This window comes from Tamandua tetradactyla, chromosome 13, assembly GCF_023851605.1.
Source record: "Tamandua tetradactyla isolate mTamTet1 chromosome 13, mTamTet1.pri, whole genome shotgun sequence".
NCBI lineage: Eukaryota > Metazoa > Chordata > Mammalia > Pilosa > Myrmecophagidae > Tamandua > Tamandua tetradactyla.
This window is the reverse complement of record NC_135339.1, coordinates 96658307-96674225: the sequence shown is the minus strand read 5'-3', so window position 1 is coordinate 96674225 and position 15919 is coordinate 96658307. Positions and strand designations below refer to the sequence as shown.

At 41.0% G+C, this 15919-nt stretch overlaps 1 protein-coding gene across 1 annotated transcript; it reads right to left on the bottom strand.

The window, feature by feature from the left end:
- Positions 1-12425: 12425 nt before the first annotated feature.
- On the bottom strand, positions 12426-13355 carry LOC143654485 (olfactory receptor 13A1-like). Its single transcript, XM_077126468.1, has one exon. It carries the CDS (start codon positions 13353-13355, stop codon positions 12426-12428), a length of 930 nt encoding a protein of 309 aa, XP_076982583.1.
- Between the last annotated feature and the right edge of the window lie 2564 nt (positions 13356-15919).

Here is a 15919-nt window from a genome sequence, read left to right as displayed (position 1 = left end):
GTGAAGTTTGTCCAGGCCATCTATTGGAATTCTCAGCTTCACAGCCTGCCCTGTGGATTTTGGACTCTATGTTCCCAAGCTTACATGAGATATTTTTACAAATTTTATGTTTACAAATATTTCCTGTTGATTCTGTTTCTCAAGGGAACCCTAACTAATACAATGTCCTTTAAGTCCCTTGATTCTTTTAGTTGCTATTTTGATTGGAATGTTTTCCTTAATCTACTACTCAGTTAGGTCATCGCTTGTGTATAGAAATGTTACTGATTTTTGCACATTAATTTTATATCCCACCACCTTGCTGAATTTTTTTATCAACTCAAGTAACTTTGCTTTAGGTTTCTCAGTATCTTCCAAGTATAGTATTATATCATCTGCAAACAGTAAGAGTTTTACTCCTTCTTTTCTAATTTGGATGTCTTTTATTTCTTTATCCTTCCTGATTGCTCTAGCTAGAACTTCTAGCACAATGTTGAATAATAGTGGTGACAGTGAGCATCCTTGTCTTGTTCCTGATCTTATAAGGAAAGCTTTTAGTCTCTGTCCATAGAGTACGATGCTGGCTATCAGTTATTCATATATTCCCTTTATCACATTGAGACATTACCTTTGATTCCTATCTTTTGGGGTGTTTTTATCAGAAAAGGATGCTGAATTTTGCTGAATGCTCTTTCAGCATCAATCAAGACGATCATGTGATTTTTCCCTTTTGATTTGTTAGTGTGATGTATTACATTAATTGATTTTCTTGCATTGAACCATCTCTGCATTCCTGGTGTAAACCCCACTTGGTCATAGTGTATAATTCTTTTAATGTGTTGTTGGATTCGATTTGCTAGCACTTTATTGAGAATTTTTGCATCTATTTTCACTAGGGAGATTGCCCTGTAGTTTTCTTTCTTATAGCATCTTTACCCGGTTTTGGTATTAAAATGATATTAGCTTCATAAAATGAGTTAGGTAGAGTTCCTTTTTCCTCAATGTTTTGGAAAAGTTTGAGCAGGATTGGTGTTAGTTCTTTCTGGAATATTTGTTAAAATTCCCCTGTGAAGCCATCTGGCCCTGAGTTCTTCTTTGTAGGAAGACTTTTGATGACTGAGTGAAGCTTTTTATTTGTGGTTGGTTTGTTGAGATCTTCTAATTCTTCCTGAGCCAGTGTAGCTTGTTTGTGTGTCTCCAGGAAATTGTCCATTTCATCTAAGTTCTCTAGTTTGTTGGTATATATTTGTTCATAGCATCCTCTTATAATTTCTTTTATTTCTTCAGGATCTGTGGTAACACATCCCTTCTCATTTCTGATTTTGTTTGTTTGTATCTTCTCTCTTTTTTTCTTTGTCAGACTTGCTAGTGGCCCATCAATTTTATTGATTTTTTCAAAGAACCAACTCCTGGTTTTATTGATTCTTTCTATTGTTCTTTTTCTCTCCCATTCATTTATCTTTGCTTTAATCTTTGTTATTTCTCTTTTTCTATTTGCTTTGGGGTTAGTTTGCTGTTCTTTCTCAAGTTCCTCCATGTTGACTGTTAAGTCCACGATTTTTGCTCTTTCTGGTTTTTTAATATAGGGATTTAGGGCAATGAATTTCCCTCTCAGCACAACCTTTGCCACATCCTATAAGTTCTGATAAGTTGTATTCTCATTTTCATTCATCTCCAGATAGCTACTGATTTCTCTACCAATTTCTTCTTTGACCCATTGGTTGTTAAAGAGTGTGTTATTTAATCTCCATATATTTGTGAATATTCTCATTCTTTGGTGGTTATTGAGATCCAGCTTCATTCCATTGTGATCAGAGAAAGTGCTTTGAGTAATTTAAAAGTTTTAAAAATTTATGAAGACCTGTTTTGTGTCCTGCATTTGATCTATACTGGAGAATGTTCTATGAGCACTAGAGAAGAATGTGCATCCTTTGTGCTTTGGAGTGCAATGATCTATATATGTCTGTTAGGTCTAATTCATTTATCAAGTTGTTTATTCCTTGTTCATCTTTTGTCTGGTTGTTCTATCTATACAGAAGAGTGGTGTTTTGAAGTCTTCTACTGTTATTGTTGAAACATCTATCACTCCATTCAGTACATGGTTGTCTCATGTACTTTTGAGCTCCTTGATTGGAAGTGTGGTAGTTAGATTCAGTTGTCAACTTGGCCAGGTTAAAGCACCTAGTTCTGTTGCTGTGGACATGAGCCAATGGTAGGTGAATCTCATCTGTTGCTAATTACATCCGCAGTCGGCTAGGAGGTGTGTCTGCTGCAATGAGTGACGTTTAACTTAATTGGCTTGTGCTTAAATGAGAGAACACAATGTAGCACAGTCTAGCAGCTTGGCATTCCTCATCTCAGCACTTGCAGCTCAGCCTGGGCCCTTGGAGATGGAGAAAGAAATTACCCCGGGGAAAGTTGTTGGAACCCAGGGGCCTGGAGAGAAGACCAGCAGAGACCATCCTGTGCCTTCCACGTAAGAAAGAACCTCAGTGGAAAGTTAGCTGCCTTTCCTCTGAAGAACCAACAAAATAAATCCCCTTTTATTAAAAGCCAATCCGTCTCTGGTGTGTTGCATTCCGGCAGCTAGCAAACTAGAACAGGAAGCATAAACATTTTTTATTGTTATATATTCTTGGTGAATTGACCCTTTGATTAGTATATAATGTCTTTCTTTGTCTTTTATGATACCTTTCATTTGAAATCTATTTTGTCCGATATTAGTATAGCTACTCCTGCTTCCTTTTGGTCACAACATGCATGGAAAATCTTTTCCATCCTTTCACTTTCAATCTATTTGTATCTTTTTGTCTAATATGTGTCACTTGTAAGCAGCATAGAGCTGGATTGTGTTTCTTAGTCCATTCTGCCAATCTGTATCATTTAATTGGTAAGTTTAATCCATTAACATTCAAAGTTATTACTGAAAAGACATGCCTTGAATCCACCATCTTATCTTTTTTTATTATATTTGTCAGATCTATATATTCTTTTTCCTCTTTCTCTTTGTATTCTTTAAATTACCCTTAGTGGTACTCTTCAATTCTGTGCCCTCCTGCAGAAATCCCTCTCCAGTTATTTTTTTTTCAGCTGGCAGAACTCCCTTTAGTATTTTGTAGGGCCAGTCTCTTGTTGACAAATTCTTTCAGAACTTCTTTGCCTGTGAAAACTTAAATCTCTCCCTCAGTGTTGAAGGACAATTTAGCTGGGTATAGAATTATTTGCTGGAATTCTTTCTCTTTCAAGATCTTGAATATATCATACCACAGCCTTCTCACCTCCAGGGTGCTAGTTGAGTGGTCTGAATTCAGTCTTATTTTGTTTCCCTTGTATGTAGTAGATTGTTTTTCTCTTGCCACTTTCAGGATTTTCTGCTTCTCTTCAATATATGACAGACTGATTAGTATGTGTCTTGTGGGAGGCCTATTTGGGATTTATTCTGTTTGGAGTTCGTTGGGCTTCTTTGACTTGTATATTTATGTCCTTTATGAGGGTTGGGAAGTTTTCCCCCATTATATCCTCAGCTACTCTTCCTGGCCGTTTACTCCTCTCTTCTCCTTTTAGGATATCAGTGATTCTTATATTTGTGTGCTTTGTTTTGTATGTCATTTTCCAGAGAGCCAATTCAAATTGTTTCATCTTTTTTTTTTTTGCCATTTGCTGTTTTGAGTCTTTGAAGTCAGTTATCTTGTCCTCTCATTTATTCTTTCATCTGTCTCTTCAAATATGGTGTTGTGTGTGTCTCTAGTATGTTTTTTGTTTTTTTTTTGGTCAGCAAGTCTTTAATCTCTGTGATATCCACTATTTTTCTATTTATTCTTTAAAATTCCTCTTTATGCTCTTCTACTGTCTTCTTGATCTCCTTTATGTCATTTGGTATCCCACTTATTTTATTAAGTAGAGTTGTATGAACATCTTTAATTAGTTGTTCCGATGTCTGTGTCTCCTCTGGTGTTAAAACACCACTTGGTCATTAGGAAGGGTTTTATCTGCCTGCATGGTGATTTGCTTAGTGATCCTTTGCTGTCTTCATGGCATGTAAATATCTTGATTGATTTATTTTGGGTGATGCTTTCTTTCAGTAGTCTAAGACCTTGTGTTTGCAGGATGGTTGTACATCAGGGAGTACGGTACAGGGTGGGGCACTCATGCGGTGATTTTTTTCAGGGCAGGTATAGACACACATTGGGGATGTTACAAAAATGTTTTTTAATGTGGGCACCCAGTGGCCAGGAAGAATGTAGCTGTGTGTGTGCACCAGTCTGGGGGGACATAACCCTGGTGTGCACTGGTCTAAGGTATGGAGCCCTTTGTGCATATGTATAGAGCTGTAGCAGCAGGTTGGCATTATGCCTTCATGGGTTGGGGGCAGATGTGACCTACTGTGCAGGTCAGCACTTTCTCAGAGCTGGGAATGTGACTGAGAGCCATGCACATGCACGGTTCTAAGACTGCTATAAACTGAGGTTCCCAGAACTGAATGATGTGATTGGGGGTCCATACACATGTGTGGGTCTAGGAGTGCTATAAACTGATATGCAGAGCTCAGTGGCAGGGGAGGGCACGGTGAGGTTGTGTGACACTATGAACAAGGGTAATCTGGGTATGGAGATTAATGCCTGCAGCCTTTATGTGCTGACAACAGTCTGCAGGGAACAGGGAAGGGGAGGTAGTGCTCCCAAGGGGTGCAGGAGAGGTGGGTTGGGTTGCATGTGGGGTGGGGGCTTGGGGTAAGTATGTGCACTGGGAGCTGGTGTGGTGGGGGCACTGGAGTGCAGGGAATAGGAGCAGGTGATGTGGTTCGGGTGTGTGGGGTGTGGGGTGAGTTGTCAGTCACAGGGTTCTGCTGGTGAGGGTAGTGCACCCAAGGAACATGGCCTGGCTTACTTCCTAGTCCCCGATTCCCATCCATGCACTCCCACAGGCTTTGTGCCTCCACCCCAGGCTCCAGATTCCTACCCTTAGTTCATTGGCCCCTGCAACTAGGGCTTTCCTATGTTAGGTCAGCCACACTCCCAAATCCCTGCCTCAGTCACCCTCCTGTCCCTTCTTTAACTTTTCCATGGAGCAGGGCTCAATCTTCTCTATTCCACCATCTTCCTGGAAGCCAAAGAAATTCCTTTTGATTCCAACTTTTTGAAATGTTTTTATGAGAAGAGGATGTTGAATTTTGTCAAATGCTTTTTCAGTATTAGTCTAGATGATCACTTGATTTTTCCCTTTCGATTTGTTAATGTGCTGTACTACATTAATTGATTTTCTTGTGTTAAACCATCCTTTCATTCCTAGCATAAACCTCACTTTGTCATGGTGTTATTACTCTTTTAATATGTTATTGGATTCAAGTAACCTGTATTTTGTTAAGAATTTTTTGTATCCTTGTTCATTAGGGAGACTGGTCTATAGTTTTCCTTTCTTAGAGCTTCTTTACTAAGTTTTAGTATTAAAGTAATGGTAGCTTCAAAAAATGAGTTAAGTACAATTCTTTTTTCCTCAAATTTTTGGAAAAGTTTGAGCAGTATTGATGATAATTCTTTTTGGAATGTTTCATAAAATTCCCCTATGGAGCCATCTGATCCTGGGCTTTTTTTTATAGGAATGTTTTTGATGGTTGATTGAATCTCTTTATTTGTGGTTGGTGTGTTGAGATTTTTTCTTTCTTCTTAAGTCAGTGTAGCTTGTTCATGTGTTTCCAGAAATTTGTCTATTTCATCTACATTGTCTAGTTTGTAGGCATATAGCTGCTCATAGTATCTTCTTCTTATTATTATTATTTTATTTCTTCAGGGTCTGCAGTAAAACCCACCCTCTCATTTCTGATTTTGTTTATTTGCATCCTCTTTCTTTCTTTCTTTGTCAGTCTTACTAGTGGTCCATCAATTTTATTGATTTTCTCAAAGAACGAAGTTTTGGTTCTCTTGGTTCTTTCTATTGTTCTCCCATTCATTTAATTCTGTTTTGATTTTTGTTATTTCTCTTTTTCTATTTTCTTTGGGGGTTCATTTGATGTTGTTTTTCAAATTTCTCCAGGTGAGAAGTTAGGGCCTTGATTTTTTGCTCTTTCGTCTTTTTTTCTTGGAGGGGGAAGAGTGCATGGTCCAAAACTCAAACCCAGGTCTCCCGCATAAAAGATGAGCATTCTACCACTCTTTCTTCTTTTTAAATAAAGGCATTTAGGGCAATATATTTCTCTCTCAGAACTGCCTTTGCTGCCTCCTATAAGTTCTATGTTATATAATTATTTTCATTCCTCTCAAGATAGTTACCAATTTATCTAGCAATTTATTCTTTGATGCACTGGTTGCTTAAGGGTGTGGTATTTAATCTCCATATATCTGTGAAATTTCTTATTCTTTGGTGGTAATTGATTTCTAGTTTCATTCCATTGTGATCAGAAAAAGTGCTTTGAATAATTTCAATGTTTTTAAGTTTATAAAGACCAGTTTTTTTTTCTTTTTCTCTACTGTGTTATCCGTCCTGAAGCCTGTTCCATGAGCACTAGAGAAGAATGTATATTCTGGTGTTTGGGGATGTAATGACCTATATATGTCTGTTAGGTCTATGTCATTTATCAAATTGTTTAAGTTCCCTATTTCTTTTTTAATCTTCTGTCTGGTTGCTATACCTATAGAGAAGAGCAATGTATTAAAATCTCCTACTATTATTGTTGAATCGTCTATTGATCCCTTTAGTTTTGACAATGTTTGTCTGATGTAGTTTAGAGCTTCCTGAATGGGAGCATAAACATTTATGATTATTATTTCTTCTCAGTGAATTGTCCCTTTTATTAATATATAATGTACTTCTTTGTCTCTTATGATTTCTTTACAATTAAAGTCTATGTTGTCTGATATTAGTATAGCTACTTCTGCTTTTTTTTGTTATAGCTTTTGTGGAACATCTGTTTTCATCTTTTCACTTTCAATTTGTATTCTTGTGTCTAAGATGAGTCTCTTATAAGCAGCATATAGTTGGATTCTATTTCTTAATCCATTCTTTTAATCTGTATCTTTTAATTGTTAAGTCTAGTCCATTAACATTCAAAGTTATTGCTGTAAAGGCATTTTTTGAATACACTATTTTATCTTTTTGGTTTTGTTAATCAGATCCGTATATTCCTTTCCCTCTTCTCTTTTTATCCTTTAACTTATCCCTATTGTACTCTTCAATTCTGTGCCCTCCTTCAGACTTCCCTTTCCTGTCTTTTTTATTCAGCTGTTAGAACTTCCTTTAGTACTGTTTGAAGGGCAGATCTCTTTTTGACAAATTCTTTCAGTAATTGTTTGTCTGTGAAAATTTTAATGTCTCCCAAATATTTGAAAGACAATTTCGCTGGGTACAGAATTCTTGGCTGGAAGTCTTTCTCTTTCAGTATAGTAAACACATCATGCCACTGCCTTCTTGCTTCCATAGTGCCATTTGAGTAGTCTGAACTCAGCCATATGTGGTTTCTCTTGTATGTAATAGATTGTTTTCCTCTTGCCACTTTCAGAATTTTCTTCTTCTCTTCAACATTTGCCAGACTGATTAGTATTTGTCTTGGGGAAGGCCCATTTGATTTTATTCTACTTGGAGTTCATAGGGATTCTTTGATTTGCATATTTATGTCCTTTATAAGGTTTGGGAGGTTTTCCCCTTTGTATCCTTAACTAAATTTCCTAGCCCTTTACTCTTCTATTATCCTCCTTGGATACTGATGGTTATTTTATTTGTATACTTTGTTTTGTCCATCATCTCCCTGAGATCCAATTAAAATTTTTCCATCTTTTTTGCCATTTGCTCTTTTGTGTTCAAAATCATTTTTCCTGACCTCTATTTTGCTTATTCTTTCTTCTACCTCTTCAAATACGCCATTGTGTGTCTTTAGTATACTTTTTATTTGGCCTACAGCATCTTTAATCTCTGCGATATCTGCTATTTTTCTATTTAATCTTTCAAATTCTTCTTTATGCTCTTCTAGTGTCTTCTTGATTCCTTTATGTCATTAAGTATCCCATTGATTTTTTTTGGCATGGTTAGGCTCTGGAATCAAACCTGGGTCTCTGGCATGGCAGGTTAGAATTCTGCCTCTGAGCCACTGTTGTACCACCAATTTCATTGATTTTATTCAGTAAAGCCATATAAACATCTTTGATTAGCTGTTCCAAAGTCTGTGTCTCATCAGGTGTTTTAATTTGGTCATTAGGCTGGGCTATATCTGTCTGCATCTTGATATGCTTAGTGATGTTCTGTTGCCTTTGAGACATGTGAACACCTTGATAGGGTTACTTTGCATGTTGATTTCCTTCAGTAGTCTAAAGTTTTGCATTTGAAGGTTCGCTGTGAATCAGGAGGTGAGGCATGAGGCAGGGGAAATCAGTACGGTGATGGGTTGTGGTGCTGGGATAAGCACAAGTTGGGGATGCTACGTTGGTGCCTGTGAGTATGCAGTGTGGGTCATGGAGTTATGGAGGTATAGTGGGCCATCAGGGTGGGGTGCAGTTCAGGCAGGCCTCAGAGCACAGAAGCAGGTGTGGCATGGGGACCACAGAGGTAGAGTTTGGGAGGAGGTGGACAGGGAGTTGTGTTGATGCATGGGGGTTAGTGTGCAGGCAAGATGTGGGTGGGTGTATGGAGCATGGGGTTCATGGATATCAGGGTGTAAGGTATGGTGCACAGAGTTTGGGGCACAAGAAGGGCAGGGTGTGGTTATGTTCTTACAGAGGGGGAGGGGTCCAGGGGGCCCAGGATGTGGATGTTGGAGTGTGGGGGGGTGGGGCACAGGTCATGAGGCTTGTGGGATGTGGGTCAGGAGCAGGTGCTGTCGAGTGGGTGGGGTGTGGATGTGGCTATGCAAGGGTGCAGGTCTGGGGGTGGGGCCCTGGTGTACATATGCGCAGAGCTCAGGAGCAGTGGCCAGAATTGCATGGGTGTGGGCTGGGTTCAAGTGTGGCCCAGATGCACAGGACAGTGTTTGCCCAGAGCTTGGCATGACAGGGGTGCACTTGTATGTGTGTGTGTGTAGAACTCGGGGGGGGGTGTTGTGGAAGAGAATGGGCTGGGGGCAGCAGTAGCCTGGGTGTGAAGGTAAGTGCCCACAGCCTTGATGCACCAGCATCTGCCTGCTGGGGGCAGGGAAGGAGAGGTAAGTGTCAAGGGGCTGGGCATGGGTGGGCAGGTCTTGGCAGGGCCAGATGAGACTGTGTGCTTGCAAAGGAGAGGTGGGTTGGGTTGGGGCTGTCGTGTGCATATGCATGGAGCAGGGGTATAGGGTGGAGATGTGTGGGGGTATGAGGTCCAAGTTGGAGGCTCTTGGAACATGGAAATGTGTGTAGCATGTGTGTGCAAGGGTGTGGATGGTGGTGTTTTGTGCGGGGTGTGGGGTGAGTCGCAGTTCAGGGCCGGGGGTAGTGTGTTCAAGGAGAGCGGCTTGGTTTACTTCCTAATCCCCGTCTCCCTGTCAGTGCATTCCTAAGGGCTCTGGGCCTGTTTGGAAAGGGATGCATTATGCTGTTTGCACTAGATGGATGGTTTCTAGTTTTCTGTGTCTCAATTCTTCAGCTTTTGCAACCAGGGCCTCCTTATGTGGTGTAGAAGACTCTCCCAGTTACTTACACCCTGGAATCACTGTCCCAGTCTCCTTCCTGTCCTTTCTCTAGCTGTTCCTTAGAGCAGGGGTGAAGTCAACCTATACCATACCACCATTTCCCCAGAACCCCTGTAAACACAATTTTATTAAATTAAATCCAGCATATATTGAGAGGATAATATTAATTATCAAAAATAGTTTATACAAGGAATGTAAGGTTGGTTTAACATTTGAAAGTCAACTAGTGTAATTCACCATATCAAAATCTAATAGAGGGGGTGGGCCATGGTGGCTCAGCAGGTAAGAATGCTTGCCTGCCAAGCCCGAGGACCCAGGTTCGATTCCCGGTGCCTGCCCATGTAAAAAAAAAAAATCTAATAGAGGAAAAAAATATGCTCAATCTCTCAATAGACTCTGAAAAAGGAACTGATAAAAATACTGATAAAAACTCTAGGCAGGGTGTGCCATGTTGGCTTAGCAGGCAGGGTTCTCACCTGCTATGCCAGAGACTGGGTTCAATTCCCGGTTCCTGCCCATGCAAAATAAAACAAAACAAAACAAAGCAAAACAAAAAAAATGAGTTAAGGCTGTATCTGACAAAAGACGTGAAGACCCTCTATACTAATATCTACAAAATACTATTTAGAAAAATTAAATAACCCTTAAATATATGGTGATATGTAGTGTGTTCATGCATAAGGAGACTCAAAATTGCCAAGATATCAATTCTCCCCAAGTTGATTTATAGATTCAATGCAATTCCAATAAAAATCCAAGAAAGCATTTTTTGGGTAGAAATGAACAAGCTGGTTCTAAAATTCATGTGTAAATGGAAAGGACCTTGAATAGCTCAAGTAACTTTGAAAAGGGAAACACAGAAGTGGGAGAAAATCTGTGTGACTTTGGACATGGAGAAATCTGAAAATAATCGTAATGATTGAGAAAGGCCGGAGAAAAGAATATATACTGTATATTTTCATTTAAATAAAACTCTAAATATGTAAACTATCTTGTATATATGGAAATCACTTCAGTGATTACCTGGGGAGGTGGGTGTGGCAAGTGGTGGGAGGGACAGATAATAAAAGAGTTTGAGGAAACTTTTAGGGGTGATGGACAAGCCCATGATCTTGACGTACTGAAGGTTTCAAGGCTTTATACATATGTCAAAACTAATAAAATTGTACAATTTAAACATGTGTTTTAAGCAATAATTTTGTTTTCTTTAGACCTACCATTTCATTACTTTATAAATCAAGGAAAAGTGGTTTTTCACTATGGAACCACAGTGTCTGTCCACCCAGTTTCCCTTTTCATCTCAGGACCATCTTCTCCCTTAAGTAGCAGTAGGCAGTCATGCTTGGTTGAAACATCTGATTTCTGTAAATGTAAGAGAATATCTTAGAATGTGATGGAACCTCACATTAAGAAATGGCACATAACTAAATTTGTGAGAGAAACTAAAAATTTAAGTTGTAAATAATGTTTTAAAATGATGTATTTGTTCTAAGAAAATAAAAATGTTAGCATTCAATGCAATGTCAAGGTGAACCCATCACCATAAGTACCCATCTCTTCCTGTCCCTAATGTGAGTGGGTGATGGTTTCATTCTTAGGCAGACACAGGAGAACTTACAAACCAATTTTGCCCTCCAATTGCTAATGTCATTATATTGTAGAAGCAAGAAAGTCTTAGCTAACTTGTGTCCTAAAAGGAAAGATGCCTAAATAAAATGTAATGTGTCCACTGGACTACTGAATCTTCTGGCCAAATTATAACAAGCTGAACATCAATAAGAAGTTCAATGTAATCAAATGGAAGAAACTGAGTCTGTGAAAAACCAGTGATTCATAATGAGACTCAGGAAATCTTTATTAAGGATGCAAACAATAAAACAACACAGAGCTTTAGTTTTTACCATTTAGCTTTATGTAGTATTTGCTATACATGAGCTTTCTAAAGCCAAGTGTACTCAAGAGGAGAGTCAATCATAAAGACCCAGTTCCTCGGGTCTCAGGAGATGGAGCTCTTCTGCAATCCATGAGGTGAAATGACTGGACCAGATACCAAGCCCCACACATCTGCACACATGCAGCTCTGCACATACCACATGAACCACCTAAGGATGCCAATGTGGACACCATGCATGCTGCCAGAAAAGGCATATTGCTAATTCAAATGGTGGACAATTCCCATCCTGGATGGAATCAGTGTCTGCCAGAAGAGGCCAGTCCCGAGGTCCTCTGGCTTGAGTGTGACTCACTTTGGATGTTGCAATCAGACCCTGAGTCTCAAAAAGAACCAGAGGGTCGATAACAGAACTGTAACTTCTTCTAGTCTAAGCTAATATTCTTTTTCCTATCAAAAAATGAAGCCATAGTAAAAACTAAAACATGAAAGTTTGCGAAACATTGAATCATATGATACCAGGGATTTTATAATAGGATTAAATATGGTTTAATGAGTTTTGCCATTGTTGCCTCAATTTGATCATGTTTTGTTTTTAAAAGGTTTGAGGCATTTGAAAAAATCTAAAATACTATGCTTGTTATCTAATTAACGGGGGATTTGATTAAATAAGTCCAGAAATATTACAACATTTAAGAGAATTCAAAATGTAAAATGTATGTTTCAAATTATGAGTAGTGTAATGTTTAAGAGTTTAGTAATAACTTTATACGATTAATAAACCAGCCATTAAGCAAAGTACAAACAGGGACAGTTCTATGCATACAAGAGACCTTTAGACAAAAAGCCTAACAACAATTTCTTGGAGAAAGAGCCTCCCAAATGTGTCCAGTGAGGCTAAAGGTCTCTCATGGAGTGTAGGGTGTGGGGCTTCCAATGTCAGACCTAGTCTCTCCTCTTCACACAACATCACTTGGAGAACAGCAGTAGGAACTTCTTAAGGGATGCTTTGAATTCCTTGTTCCTCAGGGTGTAAATGAGTGGGTTCAGAGTGGGGGTCACTATGGTGTACAATACAGCGACCACCTTGTCCATTAGCCCAGCGGAGCCAAGGGCTGGCCGTATGTAGGTATAGAGGACAGTAGAGTAGTACATGGTAACCACGATGAGGTGGGAGGAGCAGGTGGAGAAGGCCCTGCGCTTGCCTTCCGCAGAGCGGATGCGCAGGATGCTGGCGATGATGCAGCCATAGGACACCATGGTGAGCAAGAAGTTCATCCCAGAAAGAAACATGTCTGCGGCAATGGTCATGATGTTGTTGATGAAGGTCGGGGAGCAGGAGAGCAGCAGCACGGGGGGTATTTCACAGAAGAAGTGAGCAATGGTGTTGGGGCCACAGAAGGACAGTCTGAGGACCAGCCCAGTGAGCAGGAAGGCATTGAGCACTCCCATGGACCACACAAAGGCTGCTAGGGCAAGGCAAAACCTCCCACTCATGAGGGTGCTGTAGTGCAGTGGTCGGCAGATAGCCAGGTAGCGGTCATAGGCCATGGCAGTGAAGAGCAGAAGCTCTGCGCTCAGTGACCAGGTGAAGAAGAACATCTGGCTGATGCAGCCACCATAGGAGATGGTGTTCTCTGCCACCAGGCTCTGCAGGACCTTGGGCAGGATGGACGAGGTGCAGATCATGTCCAGCATGGCGAGGTTGACCAGGAAGAAGTACATGGGTGTGTGGAGGTTGGGGCTGCAGTGGATGGCTGCAATGATCAGGCCATTTCCCACCAAGGCCACCACAAAGAGGGAGAAGAAGAGGCAGAAGAGGGCAGCCTGGAGCCCAGGATCATTGGTGAAGCTCTGCAGGATGAACACGGTCACCTCTGTCTCGTTCCCAATGGCCATGGGCAAAACTGGTCACTTCTGCTGAAAGCTGCACGGTCCCAGCCTCTTTCTTGTCAGGAGTGGGTGATTTTAACTAAAAAATAAAGATTAAGTGATTCCCTTTAATGAGCAATCCTTTCTGAAAAGCAAAAAAAGGATTGTGTGATCCCATTCATTCACAGTTTAGTCAATTAAAGGCAAATCAAGCAAAGGGCAGACGGTGCCTTGTTGAGACCTGGTACCCGACAAGGAGATGAATGGTGGCAGCTCTCTTCCTTGAGTCCTTTCAGGCATTTGACTATAACCCTTAGGTCACAGGCTCTGGACATTCTGGGTTCTCAGGGTCCAAAAACAAGAACAAATGGGGCCCCGTGTCCATGAACCTCCACCCTCCATGAGGGGAGAGGAGACAATGCTCCAGCCAGTTCATCAGGAGACAACCCTACACAGGAGGCCTTGAGAGGGGAGCAAGGGTCCCAAAATGCAATGGCAACTCTGACAGAGAAGGTTTGGTGGACGGAGGAAACTTGATGCTTTATTGCCATCTGTTTCTGCACTGCCCCTTAAGAAATGCACACGTCTACCCTACAGGTGACCAAGCACTGTGCAGGTACAGAGAGTAGCATACCATGTGGAAATAGAAATGACACATATTTTCCATGGAGGGACCAGGAATCTGGCACCCAGGAGAGCCCACCAGCCTCCAGGACATCCAGGGAAGGAGAAGCCACCAGGTCAGCAGGACTCAGGGCACAGGGAGATGTGGCAGCAGCTGCTTCCCAGCACTTAGGAAGAGCTCCCTTCTGAATTCCAAGAGCTTAGTGCTTTGCAGACTACCATCTTCTTGGTTGTGAGAACCTTTGCACTGGCAGCCATCCCAGAGCCTTACCAATTTTATGGAGCACACCCAGCAGTTCAAACCTGTGCCCCACACCTTTCTCTGATGGCCCATTCAAGGACGCTGCTTTTCAGGAGCTGGCCCAGGAAATTTCAGAGCAGTTGGTCTAGAACTATGCCTGCCAGTCACTGCCCAACAGTTTTTCTCTGACAGTGGGAATATCTGAATGCAAGGAGGTGTGGATCAGGGTGGAACAAGGTGTCAGCGCCCAGGCAACCTGAGGTCAGGTGCTCTCCTTCCAGCAGGGAGGAAACTATTGTTAATATATATACACACATAAATAACATAAAACTGTCACATTAACCTTTTTAAGTGTGCAATACATGGCATCAATTTTTTTTACAATATGTGACAACTACCACTTTCTACTACTAAAACTTTTTATCATCCAAAACAGAAATTTCTTATCCAGCAATTCCACTTTCAGGTATGACCCAAAGAAAAGAAAACAGGAACTCAAACAGATACTTGTACACAAATGCTTATGGGAAAATTACCAAAAAAAGCCCAAAGGGGGAAACAAACCAAGTGTCCATCAACAGATGAATATCAATTATTTTCATATGCCATTTAAGTAGGACAGGTGGGTCCTGACAGCCACTCTAAGATTTGTAGGTGCAGCCAAATGGAGGTGCCCACCTGTGACTTAAGAATCAGGGGTCAAGTTGGGGTAGACACCTACCTGAGGGCATGTAAAGCAACTGGTTCCTCTCATGTCATATGTAAAGGGCTCAGTGCAGGTTGACTCTATGACATCAACATCATAATGAGGATGAAAATGGAAGCTACCACACTCACACAAAGACATTTTTTACCATTTCCTATGCAAAGAGTGCTGTATACCAGAGTTTTGCAGAATGTTGTCTTTGTTCCAGTTTCTTTGGAGGCACTTGTGCATACCATGTGGACTCCCAATTGCCATCTCGCCCACTCTCCACCCCAGATTCACTTTCTCCAACTGCTCTAGAGCAGACGTGCTGGTCTAGGAGGTACGAAGAACAAATGCCCCTGAAGGATAAACACTGAGTGTCTGTCTCTTCCAAGGCCATTCCTCCTTCTCTAATTGCTTCAGCTCTATGCAAGCCACTAATGTTTGTACAGCCTCCCACTGCAGCATGCCATTCAGTGCTCATCCTTTCCCCACACCAAAACAAAACAAAAAGAGTAATAAGGAAACACATCCTCAAATCATGGGCACACAGTATTTGCTCAGGATGTTTCTTTATTCACTTAACCTATCCACAGGAGAAAGGGCAAAAGGAAGGTTGCAGAGCCAAGCAGTCAGACCTATGGCCACTGCCCCACATGGACATTGAGGCTGCACACCCTCTTGCTCTCTGCAGAGGATTCTGCAGGTGCCAAGGCCGAGTGTCATGGCACAACGAAAGAAGTTAATTGGGTTACTGGTCAGTGACTGAGTCTGCTGTGTGTCTGGAATAAGGTCTGCCAGATTCCTCACACAAAACTATGGGACGCCAAAGTGAACTTGAATTTTAGATGACAACAAACATATTTCGGCTATCTCCCAAATACGGCACAGGAAATTCTTAAAGAAAGTTATTTATTGTTTATCAGAAATTCATATTGAACTGGGCATCCTGTGTCTATTTGGCAAGCCTAGTCCAGAGACCCAAACAGCCACCCTTTAAAGAACTTGGGGCAGGGAGCCCTTGGAAGAACAAGAAAC